Raw genomic sequence first — 13,633 nt, 5'->3', positions numbered from 1 at the left:
TCCAAATTTAAGTTATTTACTGAAATTGAGTGAGCCTATGGCTTTGCACCATGAATTGATTAACGTGGACCCCGACTTAAACAAGTTGAAAAACTTATTGGGGTGTTACATTTAGTGGTCAATTGTACGGAATATGTACTGTACTGTGCAATCTATATATATATATATATATATATATATATATATATATATATATATATATATATATAAAACAAATAAAGTTTAATTATAGTAATAATCAAAGTAAGTAGCCTACATAAAACGGTACAAAACAGCGCCAGGGGGTTGTAAATTCAAAGTAACTAAAATATAATGCAAAAAAAAAAAAAAAAAAAAAAAAAAAAAAAAAATATATATATATATATATATATATATATATATATACATATATATATATATATTTTTTTTTTTTTTTTTTTTTGCATTTTTTTTACCGTTTTATGTAGGCTACTTACTTTGTAAATTCAAAGTAACTAAAATATAATGCAAAGAAAATAAAATAAAAAAATAAAAAAATATATATATATATTAAAAAAAAAAATATATATATATATGTATATATATATTTTTTTTCTTTCTTTTTGCATTATATTTTAGTTACTTTGAATTTACAAAGTAAGTAGCCTACATAAAACGGTAAAAAAATGCAAAAAAAATAAATATATATATATATATATATATATTTTTTTTTTCTCTTTTTTTTTCATTTTTCTTTTTGCATTATATTTTAGTTACTTTGAATTTACAACCCCCTGGCGCTGTTTTGTACCGTTTTATGTAGGCTACTTACTTTGATTATTACTATACTATACTATTTATATACTATATAAACTATTATACAAACATATGGGTCTGGTTCAAATATAGAGATGAGGGTCTTTAAATTGGCCTGCTGCTATACTCTGTCTCAAAGTGTTAACATGTGCTCAATGTTTCCTTGTCATTATTGCTATGTTGTCTATTACCATTATTGCTTGTCTATTACCATTGTTGGTATATTCATTATTCCTACATTGTTGATACAAATTATTGTTACAGTGTAATAATTATTGTTACCTGTGGTAATGCCACTATGATACAACATCTGTATTATAATCCTTGAACAAAGTAAGAGTGAAACTCATGTGAATAATCACTGAATGGAGAACTGGGGGTGGGATTAAATAAATGATCTTCTTCCCACTCCCTTTCAGGCAAAGCTGGACAATCATGCATTACATACTATACATTACCTTTTGCACTATATTAATTTATATTATCATGTGTTGTCAACTTTGTACTTTTTTATGTCATTGCCTGAAATAAATAAATAAATGAAGAAATTAAAAAAAATATATAGAGGTTTATTTAAAAAAAAGAAGAACAAAAATGAAGGCATTTCGAAACTTTGAAAATTGAATTCATGCAGAATATAAATTTTTTCAAACATACAAGTGAGTTTATTGTTTACAACAAATAAGCACCGTAGTTTAAAATGATCCCGCAAACGTCAACCATTGTGAATAGAACTTTTCCGCTTTCGCGTACGTCACGTTCCATGACATCCACTTCTAATGATGACGGAGTGACTCGTAGTCTTTTGTAATGCTATATTTCCAAAAAAACCAACTCCCTGATAGTAACTTTCTTTGGATTATTGTTGTTTCCTTTGTTTGTCTCCGCGTATGAATTAGGGAAGTTACTTATTTGTGACTTGACTCCTTCCCTCCCCTAGTGCGTTGATGTGCGTTGCTGTGTTAAGTAAAGGTCTGTGTGGAGTCAAAATGTCTGTTAAACATTAAGCCCTTGTAACACTTGAAGGGCTCAAGGTGAAAAGGGTGTAGGAAAATGTGTATAAAATTGTTCTAATGAGTTTTATTTAAGGTGTTTGGTGGGCCGAGAGTGCCCCCTGTGGGTTTTCGCACCAACTTTCTTCTCGCCGTAACGAGCCTTTTTCTATGGGATTTCAAGATGGCGTCGAGCGGAGGAAATGGGGAACACGAATGGACAGCGGCAGTGCGACCGCTTTTATCAGCTTCGTACACCGCTTTCGAAACGAAAGAGCTACCTCATCTTATCGGATCCATCATCAACAGGTAACCGGCCGCGTGTCAGCGAGTTGCGGGGGGTCTGTGTTTGTTCCGAGTCACACCGGGAATACGCTGGCTTGCTAGCATGCTAACGTAGCCTGGCTAGTGAAGTTGGATGGGGAACGTCACCCACGTTAGCATTAGCTTTGTTAGCGTTAGCGGCTAGTCCGGCTTAACTTGCACTGGCGGCGAGTCAGCTGCTGGCGTGAGCTAACATGCTAACATAAGTACTCTGATTTTTTTATTTGCACACAGCTTTAATGACATGGTGACACTTAACTTTTAGAAACTACCCCAGTGTGTGTTCTAATTGGCACTTTAGTAACGTTATTGTGAAATGTCAGAAAAAAAATCTGCTTAATCATTAGCTAGCTAACCCAAACATTAGTAATCAAGCCAGCTAATGGGCCCTCTAAATATAACAGCAAAATGTCTAAATATGTTAGTTTCATCGTAAAATATACGAACTGAATGCCTAGTTTGTCTTTCTCAAACGTTCTTGGGTGTATCGGGATGCCATTAAAGCATGATACCTATTCTGTCAGCTAATACCTTAGATTGGTTTGGTGGTAGGTGTACACCATGTATGTACTCTCACTCTGTCTTGGGAAGAAATCACCTTTATTATGAATATTGGTGCATCTTAATTCAGTCTTAATTACAAACCCCGTTTCCATATGAGTTGGGAAATTGTGTTAGATGTAAATATAAACGGAATACAATGATTTGCAAATCATTTTCAACCCATATTCAATTGAATGCACTACAAAGACAAGATATTTGATGTTCAAACTCATAAACTTTATTTATTTTTTTTGCAAATAATAATTAACTTAGAATTTCATGGCTGCAACACATGCCAAAGTATTTGGGAAAGGTCATGTTCACCACTGTGTTACATGGCCTTTCCTTTTAACAACACATGTTTGGGAACTGAGGAGACACATTTTTTAAGCTTCTCAGGTGGAATTCTTTCCCATTCTTGCTTGATGTACAGCTTAAGTTGTTCAACAGTCCGGGGGTCTCCGTTGTGGTATTTTAGGCTTCATAATGCCCCACACATTTTCAATGGGAGACAGGTCTGGACTACAGGCAGGCCAGTCTAGTACCCGCACTCTTTTACTATGAAGCCACGTTTATGTAACACGTGGCTTAGCATTGTCTTGCTGAAATAAGCAGGGGTGTCCATGGTAACGTTGCTTGGATGGCAACATATGTTGCTCCAAAACCTGTATGTACCTTTCAGCATTAATGGCGCCTTCACAGATGTGTAAGTTACCCATGTCTTGGGCACTAATACACCCCCATACCAACACAAATGCTGGCTTTTCAACTTTGCGCCTATAACAACCTGGATGGTTATTTTCCTCTTTGGTCCGGAGGACACGGCGTCCACAGTTTCCAAAAACAATTTGAAATGTGGACTCGTCAGACCACAGAACACTTCTCCACTTTGTATCAGTCCATCTTAGATGAGCTCAGGCCCAGCGAAGCCGACTGCGTTTCTGGGTGTTGTTGATAAACGGTTTTCGCCATGCATAGGAGAGTTTTAACTTGCACTTACAGATGTAGCGACCAACTGTAGTTACTGACAGTGGGTTTCTGAAGTGTTCCTGAGCCCATGTGGTGATATCCTTTACACACTGATGTCGCTTGTTGATGCAGTACAGCCTGAGGGATTGAAGGTCACAGGGCTTAGCTGCTTACGTGCAGTGATTTCTCCAGATTCTCTGTACCCTTTGATGATATTACGGACCGTAGATGGTGAAATCCCTAAATTCCTTGCAATAGCTGGTTGAGAAAGGTTTTTCTTAAACTGTTCAACAATTTGCTCACGCATTTGTTGACAAAGTGGTGACCCTCGCCCCTTCCTTGTTTGTGAATGACTGAGCATTTCATGGAATCTACTTTTATACCCAATCATGGCACCCACCTGTTCCCAATTTGCCTGTTCACCTGTGGGATCTTCCAAATAAGTGTTTGATGAGCATTCCTCAACCTTATCAGTACCTTATCAACTTCTTTGTCGCGTGTTGCTGGCATAAAATTCTAAAGTTAATGATTATTTGCAAAAAAAAAGGTTTATCAGTTTGAACATCAAATATGTTGTCTTTGTAGCATATTCAACTGAATATGGGTTGAAAATGATTTGCAAATCATTGTATTCCGTTTATATTTACATCTAACACAATTTCACAACTCATATGGAAACGGGGTTTATCCAACATGTTTGTCACATCTGATAGGGGTCGAGCAACAGCGATTTATGCCACATCACCCAGGTAAAGTGGGAGATATTGTTATCACCAGGAAAGATGAGGTCACCTACCGAGGTTCCATTGTAGAGGCTAATCTTTCCTGTGATAAAATGGCAACCAAGGTAATCAAAAAGGTCAACCAACGAACGAGATTTCTCTATAGAATCTCTTCTCTGGACAACAAAAGCACCATGAAGATTCTAGCAGGAACTCTCATTCAACCCTTTTTCAATTACGCATGCACCTCCTGGTACCCTAGCACCTCCAAAACCCTCAAATCTAGACTCCAAACATCCCAGAACAAGCTAGTCAGATTACTTCTAGACCTCCACCCCAGATCACACCTCACTCCTACCCACTTCTCCAAAGTGGGCTGGTTCAGGGTAGAGGACAGAGTAAAACAACTTGCACTGAGTCTAGTCTATAAAATCCTGTACACCTCCCTGATACCAAAGTACATGTCAAACTAATGACCGCCATAACCACAACACCAGGGCGAGCTCCACTAACCACGTTAAACCCAGATTCCGATCTAACAAAGGTCTTAACTCATTCTCTTTCTATGCCACATCAATATGGAATGTACTCCCAACAGGTGTAAAAGAAAGGGCATCTCTTTCCTCCTTCAAAACCGCACTAAAAGAACACCTCCAGGCAACTTCAACCCTAAACTAACACCCTCCCTTCCACATCCTACCTCCCCGGATTGTAAATAATCAAATGTAAATAATCAAATGTAGATACTTATTTATTCTTATGCTTTATGATCTCTCTCTCTATGTCCACTACTTGCTGTACATATCCTACCAAGTCAGTCCTACACTGTTCCAATGTCCATTTCTCTGATGATGCAATGGTTGATGACTGAAGTGTTGATATCAACCAAACCTAAACCCCCCCCACCCTCCACATCCCACGCCCGGATTGTAAATAATGTAAATAATTCAGTGTGCATACTCTGATGATTATCTTGTGTGATGACTGTATTATAATGATAGTATATATCTGTATCAAGAATCAATTTAATTGGACCCCGACTTAAACAAGTTGAAAAACTTATTCGGGTGTTACCATTTAGTGGTCAATTGTACGGAATATGTACTGCACTGTGCAATCTACTAATAAAAGTTTCAATCAATCAAACATTACAAGACGTGGAAAGTAATGCTATTATTAGAGGCTAATAAACAATGTATAATGCCAATTTCGTCCTGCAACACACCACAATGGAGGTTATATGTCTCAGTATTCAGGTTGTCATTTGATATCCTTGTTTATCAGATGACCACCTCAAGTTCCAAGGGTATGTCTCACGTTTTTTTAGTTGACAAGTTTGTTAATAGTATGTTTGTAGAAGCAGTGATGCAGTTTTACGGGACACTTCATTAGGTTTTCCTGCACAGCTTTGATGAGGTGCAATAGTAGACATTTTACTTTTCATGTTGTTTTTGTCATTCAAAGATAAATCCAAGACTTTAGATCAATGTTAATTTGACTGCAGATTTTTGTCGTTTTGGTAAGTGTTTTGACAAAAAATAGTTTTAGTCACATTTTATTCTGAATTTATTTAGTTTTAGTACATTCCAGTCGACTAAAAATTACAGTACATTTCTTTGACCAAAATATGAAGTATAAAGGATAACGCATCTTTGAAGTTGTCTCGATACCACTGTTCTTAAGGTTATTACAATTACTGTACAACATCCCCGTGACTGCGTGAGTTCCCTCCACGTACTCTGGCTTCCTCCCACCTCCTAAAACATGCACCTGGGGATAGGTTGATTGACAACACTAAATTGGCCCTAGTGTGTGATTGTGAGTGTGAATGTTGTCTGTCTATCTGTGTTGGCGCTGCGATGAGGTGGCGACTTGTCCAGGGTGTACCCCGCCTTCCGCCCGAATGCAGCTGAGATAGGCTCCAGCACCCCCGCGACCCCGAACAGGACAAGCGGTAGAAAACGGATGGACGGATGTCGTTTGTCACTCAAAAATAAATGCGACACATTACCGTAGATCAATGTTAATTTGACTGCAGTTTTTAGTCTAGTTTTAGTCAGTCTTTTGACAAAACATTGTTTTAGTCATATTTTATTCTGAATTGATTTAGTTTTAGTACATTCTAGTCGACTAAAAATTACAGTACATTTCTTTGACCAAAATAAAGGATAACTCATCTTTGAAGTTGTCTCGATACCACTGTTATTAAGGTTATTACAATTACTGTACAACATCCCCGTGACTGCGTGGGTTCCCTCTGCGTACTCTGGCTTCTCCCACCTCCAAAAACATGCACCTGCGGATAGGTTGATTGGCAGCACTAAATTGACCCTAGTGTGTGAATGTGAGTGTGAATGTTGTCTGTCTATCTGTGTTGGCCCTGCGATGAGGTGACGACTTGTCCAGGGTGTACCCCACCTACCGCCTGTGTGCAGCTGAGATAGGCTCCAGCACCCACCGCGACCCCGAAAGGGACAAGCGGTAGGAAATGGATGGTTTGGTAGTAGGTGTGTACCATGTATGTACTCTCACTCTGTGTTAGGAAGAAATCACCTTTATTATGAATACTGGTGCATCTTAATCCAGTCTTAATTACAACATGTCTGTCACATCTGATAAGGGTCTCGTAACAGCGATTTATGCCACATCTCCCAGGTAAACTTTACATGACGTGGAAAGTAATGCTATTAATAGAGGCTAATAAACTATTTATTACGCCAATTTCGTCCTGCAACACACACTTGCACACACCACAATGGAGGTTATATGATTCAGTATTTTTGATATCGTTGTTTATCAGGTGACCACCTCAAGTTCCAAGGGTATGTCTCAGGTTTTTTTGTTGACAAGTTTGTTAATAGTATGTTTGTAGTAGCAGTGATGCAGTTTTACGGGACACTTCATTAGGTTTTCCTGCACTGCTTTGATGAGGTGCAATATTAGACATTTTACTTTTCATGTTGGTTCTGTCATTCAAAAATAAATGCAACACTTTAAATCAATGTTAATTTGACTGCAGTTTTTAGTCTAGTTTTATTTAGTTTTTTAACAAAAAAATGTTTTAGTTTTATTCATATTTTATTCTTCTGAATTGATTTAGTGTTAGTCGACTACATTCCTCAACATTCTACTCGACTAAAAATTACAGTAAATTTCTTCGACCAAAATGTGAAGTATAAAGTATAACGCATCTTTGAAGTTGTCTTGATACCACTTTTATTAAGGTTAGTACAATTACCGTACAACGTACTAAATCAATTCTGCATAACTGAGCATATACAGATGCATTTAAATACATCTGAATATGGTGCATCAAATTATTGCAGAATCAATTCAGACTAAGAGTCTAATTAAATCCTCAGAATGGTTAATTTCCAAACGTGCATAAATAGTGTAGTATGCAATGGAGCAGATCGTCCGCCATTTTATTAGGTAAACGAGCAAGGTAGTTAGGTGCAAGGCGGGATATAAAGTATTCTCTGAGCAGAGTGTAAATTGAAATTGTGCACAGTGCATACACTTGTATTACAATAATTGTATGTATTTAACAGCAAATAGTGGAACATAAACATGTATTTGAGGCGCAAATCTTAACATTTAGAATGTAATGAGAACTGCTATAAAATAGTGTTACATCGTTTACATACACAAAGTTGTATTCATGAACTTTTGGCAATTTGAACTGCACAACTTAGAGAAATCAAATTTTAACTTTTATGTTCAATAACATTGTAACTATTTTCTTTTCTGTCATTAAAATGTCATGTGTATGTTTTATCATGTAGGTCTACTTTTTATTCAGACAATTATGACCAAACAAAAATATCACTGTTCTGTAGTTTGTTTAAAAAAACAAAACACTCAATGCCAGTGTGCAGTGCAAAAAATTGTGTGTCCATGTTTATTATCATATGAAGAAACAAACTAGTTTTATTCTATATTGTCTATAACTACACTGAGTGTGCACTATAATTGGTGTCTTGACCACTGTCCCGTGTAAATACAGCAACCAGTTTTGTAAAACTAACTACGGTATATGTCTCACATAGCTTCTTTCTTTCTGTGTTAGCTTGAAAAAAATACAAATCTGCTCTTTTGGGTTGTCAAGTGCAATTAGTAGCTGAACAGAACATCAGCTGAACATCGATTCAAATGAACTGTACATCGATTAAAGTAAACTGTACAAATATATGTATCGGCGGGTAAGCTTGTCTCAGCTTGCGGCATCACGATCTACTACAAAAGTAGTTTGCTTTTAAGTATTTGTTTTTTGGATATGTGGTAAAGTAAGCGTTCTTGCTCCTGCTCTATTGTCTTCAATAGTAGCAGTAATTTAGTACAGTAAGAGTCCATCCGTCCATCCATTTTCTACCGCTTGTCCTTTTCGGGCCGCGGGGGTGCTGGAGCCTATCCCAGCTGCAATCGTGCGGAAGGCGGTGTACACCCTGGACAAGTCGCCACCTCATCGCAGGGCCAACACAGATAGACAGACAACATTCACACACTAGGTCACTTCAAAATAGTAGCTTGCGCAGTCTTCTGTTGTGTAGATACCCTGATTGTTAGTCTGCAGATGGCGCTTCAAGTTTGTTGTATTTTTGCAGAAGAAAATTGAGCCACTGGGTTTACAAGTTGTTTTGTTGTATACCGCTGTAAAGGGGAAGTGCATCTGTATGTCTTTTCTTTACTTTCGTTCCAGTGTATAAGGCATATTGTATTGATATCTTGTATCGAGTCTTGCTTTTCTGGGTGAAAAATCAAAACACTGCTTTACAAAGACGCTAGTTCTGATTGGACACCCTGAGTGCTTTTCTACCCGCCCCTCTCAAATATGCAACTTTGATTGGATTTTTGTACCCACCCTCTTAAAGACGAAATAAAATATGACTGGATTTCAGGGCAGCACGGCGGAACAAGGGTTAGTGCATGTGCCTCACAATACGAAGGTCCTGGGTTCAATTCTGGGCTCGGGGTCTTTCTGTGTGGAGTTTGCATGTTCTCCCCGTGACTGCGTGGGTTCCCTCCGGGTACTCCGGCTTCCTCCCACCTCCAAAGACATGCACCTGGGGATAGGTTGATTGGCAACACTAAATTGGCCCGAGTGTGTGAATGTGAGTGTGAATGTTGTCTATCTGTGTTGGCCCTGTGATGAGGTGGCGACTTGTCCAGGGTGTACCCCGCCTTCCGCCCGAATGCAGCTGAGATAGGCTCCAGCACCCCGCGACCCCGAACGGGACAAGCGGTAGAAAATGGATGGATGGATTTCGTCTGTCAACAGTTTCGTCTCGTTTGAATTACTTAACTAAATTGTGAATTAATTTTATAATTTTTAGTCAACTTGCTTTTGTTTTCATTTGTTATCGTCCTAATTTCGTCAAGGGAAAATAGGTTGTTGACGATAACTAAAATGACAATTTTTTGTCAACAAAATGAGCACAGGTGTAGTAGATGTTTGACACCAACCTGACAGAGAAAAATGTGTCCATAATACATAAATTGAATCAATTGCTGTAAAAAGTGTGAAAGGTTCAGTCAACATTGAGAACTCAGTTTGCTGTATGTGAAAGAAATGCCTAGCATGTGTTGAGTTATTTGACTTGTCATTTGCAGTGAATCGGACATTCTTCATCATGACAAACAGTATGAGCCGTTCTACTCGTCATTCGTGGCGCTCTCTGCACATTACATCACCACAGTATGTGGACAAAGTAAGTAACATTCATGTTCTATAATGCGATGGTTACTATGCTGTATTTACTGTGTGTCATTCAGTCAGTTCTTCAGACAGACAAAACCATTCTTTCTTAGATGACAATTATTTTTGCTTTCTTTCAGTACCAAGAAATCAGTTGCTCTCGGTTGCTTCAGCCTGCAAAGTTTTGATTGAGTTCTCTTTGCTGCGCCTGGAGAACCCGGATGAAGCATGTGCAGTGTCACAGGTGAAAATTGCAATGTATTCTTGGATAGTCACTCACAAACCAAAATACTGTTATTGTTTCCAAAGCATTATATAATATATAGTATAATATAAATTATAAAGTGGAACCTTGACTAACTTGGTTCTTGAACATGGATCGTAAATAGAAAATTGTGCAGTGAAGCTAAGTTCCCCAACAGAAACAATGTAAACATGAATAATTGGTTTTGGCATCGACAAAAGTTCATATTTTACTAAAGTATTTTGCACTTTGAACACAATATGAAGTGCTATACAATTCTGTATATCAAACAAACAACAAGAAGGTGATGAATCTCTTTATTAACAAACGAAAACAACAACAACAAGATGAACTGTCCTGTATGCGCTGCTCTGCCAACATGAGCACCCATACAGAAGTCCTTTTGGCACCCTCACAAACTATCTGAAATCACACACACAAAAATGTAAAGTTAAATCAAATGTTCTTTGTAGTTGGCGAATGGGAGCAGGCAGAGACGAGGGGGAGGAGGGAAGAAGCCGTGTGTGTGCATGCGTGCTGTGATATAAGTTGCCTTTGGCATCTGTTTCCAAAAAAGTCAGGTCTCATCACAATTAAAACTTGCTGTGGTATGAAGCATGCTTCGTTGATTTTTCCATACTTGCAAGCGCCATGAATGTACCCCTCGCAAACAGCCTTTTTTTTTTTTTAATATAACTCCACAGCAATTCCCTCTTCTTTTCCATGCTGGTCTCTAGTTTTTTTGGGACTCCTATTCATTTAGCAAAATGGACAAAACTTGTCAAAAAATGAAAAGGCACAGACACTGTAGCACTGAGGAGTGACGAGCTGTGTACTGTATGTACTACACTGCCCAGCAAGTGACGTGAAGGGCTCCGCTTCCCCTGCTGCACACAATGGCTGCCAGCGGCACACAAAATGAATAATTAAATGAGGCGTTTGTACATAGAGACATGATCTGCACATGGAGGTATATTTGGCACAATCAAATGGTTCATAAATCGAAAAGTTCGCAAAAAAGGAGTTCATAAAATCAAAGTTCCACTGTATGTTTTTTTTATGTTGGGTCAACCCTCACTTTAAAACAGATGATGCACTTTTTTGTTTTTTTGCAGAAACACCTGATTCTTCTAATAAAAGGACTTTGCACTGGCAGTAGCAGACTAGACCGCACAGAAATTATTACTTTCACTGCAATGATGAAGTCTGCCAAACTGCCTCAAACTATTAAGACCCTCTCCGATGGTAAGTACATTGCAAAACAACTTGTTTATAAAGTCATGCATAGTTTTCTTATTGGGAAATTTTTATTGTAGTTATCTGTTATGAGTAATATGTTTGCTATTACAATACATTGGGACTATTGAAGAAAGTCAGCATAATCCCATGGAACAATGTGGAAATAAGTCATATTGTTCTCTTCAATAGTGGAGGATCAGAAGGAAGTGCCCAGTGTGGTGAACCCAGAGCTGCGACACAAAGAAGTAGAGATGAACTTCTTTAATCAGCTGACTTCAGTTTTTAACCCCGACCTTACCACCATGTTGGCCTCGCCTTCAGCACACGCGCAGGTAACACCTATTACATACTTTCAAAAATGTTCAAGTATTCCACTTTATTGCATATTCAAAAGCGACATGTTAGGCTAATTAATCCATAGGTGTGAGTGTGAATTGCTGTCAATATATGTGTCCTGTGCTTGCCTGGTGATCAGTCCCTGAGGCTTACCCTGCCTCTCAGCACCATTTGGATAAATTTCAGTCAGAAAATGGAAAAAAAAAACAATGCCTTAAACTGTGTGTGTCAAACTCAAAGACTGTGGGCCAGATCTGATCATTTTATTTGGTCCGCAAGAGCCTGGAAATAACATGCGTCAATAAAGTACTTTATCCTTTCTTACTTTCTTACTAAACGTATTCATTCCATTTTGACAGAAAGAAAGAAATGTACTGCATGAAATTGCATATCTTTTCAACTTTAATATTGTCATATTGCTACATATATTATATCTGTTCAATAAAAATAAAACATTTAAATATCAGCCTGACGTTTAATTTCAAAGCAAGTTTACCATCTGATTTTACACTGTAAAACTGACAATAGATTTTACAGTAAAATTCTAGCGACTGAAAAATGTACAGTAGTTTTTACAACATTTTGCTTTAAAGTTGTCATATGTAGTCATTTGGCCAGAGATGGTACTGCAATCACGGTCAAAATTCTGTACTCCCCTCCCGCTTTCCCTGACTGAGGTTGCCAGATACGCAGCCGAATCGGAATCCTACTCCAAGGAACTTCAAATGGCAATCGACTAGTGCTACGCTGTAGTTTTCTCTCGTTTATGCCTCTTGCAAGATGGTTTACTAAGTAATTATGCCACATTTTACTAATGTCGATTAGCCAAATGTATTTGTAAAGTTACGCAGCAATATTTTAGTCTGGAGTCGGTACAGATTGGTGGCATTACCCTGCTAAAATGTCTAGTTTGACCACACGGACCACCATCGAAATAATTATATATAATGATATGACAAGCGGTAGAGGATAGATGGATATATTATATTATATATCGCATAGGCCTACTTTGATGGCAAGCCAAGGCCAACAGTAAAATTACTGCCACATTTGGTTCAGCATAACTCCATGTTGCATCCAACCTAACACACTGCACTCTCTTCCATTTACGCACATCAAAAGAGCATCATACACAAATACATATTGACGCAGTAGACATTTAAAGGGTAAAAGAAATTAGATTTTGGGGCGTAATAATAGATGAACAAGTTAACTGGAAATCTCATAAAAAATATGCAACACAAAGTGGCAAGAAATATTTCAGTAATGAACACAGCAAAATAAGTTTTGGACCAAAAATCACTCCATATTCTCTACTGCTCGCTAGTGTTACCATATCTGAGTTATTGTGCAGAAATATGGGGAAATAACTACAAATGAGAACTTCATTCACTAACCATGTTACCAAAAAGATCAGTTAGACTGATACATAATGTTAGATACTGTATAGAGAACATAAAAACACTTTATTTATTGAATCACAAATATTGAAATTCAACGATTTGGTAAAATTGCAAACAGCTAAAATTATGTACAAAGCAAACTATTCCTGCTACCCAGGAATGTACAACAATTCTTCTCAACTAAAGAGGAGAAATATAACCGTAAAGGAAAAACTAACTTAAAACATTTGTATGCATGTACAACATTTAAGACCTTTAGCATTTCAGTACCGGTATGTGGATTTAAACTGTGGAATAGATTAAGGAAAGAAGTCAAACAATGTACTGATATGATCCAGTTTGTCCAGAGGTTGTTCAAATTAATAGTGCTTACAAAGTACAAGGAAGAAGAA

The 13,633-nt window shown here is 37.6% G+C and overlaps 1 protein-coding gene across 17 annotated transcripts in view; it reads left to right on the top strand.

The window, feature by feature from the left end:
* Positions 1-1,503: 1,503 nt before the first annotated feature.
* ubr4 (ubiquitin protein ligase E3 component n-recognin 4) overlaps positions 1,504-13,633 on the top strand; it is a 59,157-nt gene continuing 47,027 nt past the window's right edge. For 16 of the 17 annotated variants that reach the window (XM_061975451.1, XM_061975448.1, XM_061975450.1 and 13 more), the window contains exons 1-5: positions 1,921-2,075; positions 9,935-10,032; positions 10,160-10,263; positions 11,379-11,508; positions 11,692-11,834. In XM_061975451.1, coding sequence (XP_061831435.1) covers positions 1,951-2,075; positions 9,935-10,032; positions 10,160-10,263; positions 11,379-11,508; positions 11,692-11,834 — 600 coding nt within the window. In that variant the 5' untranslated portion in view covers positions 1,921-1,950. Of the gene's footprint in view, positions 1,524-1,920; positions 2,076-9,934; positions 10,033-10,159; positions 10,264-11,378; positions 11,509-11,691; positions 11,835-13,633 lie in introns of those variants that run through there. The other variant, XM_061975376.1, reaches the window with a different exon arrangement.

The sequence above is a fragment of the Nerophis lumbriciformis genome, linkage group LG01 (genome assembly GCF_033978685.3).
Source record: "Nerophis lumbriciformis linkage group LG01, RoL_Nlum_v2.1, whole genome shotgun sequence".
Lineage (NCBI taxonomy): Eukaryota > Metazoa > Chordata > Actinopteri > Syngnathiformes > Syngnathidae > Nerophis > Nerophis lumbriciformis.
Note: the sequence above shows the minus strand (reverse complement) of the source record. Positions and strands in the feature narration are given on the sequence as shown.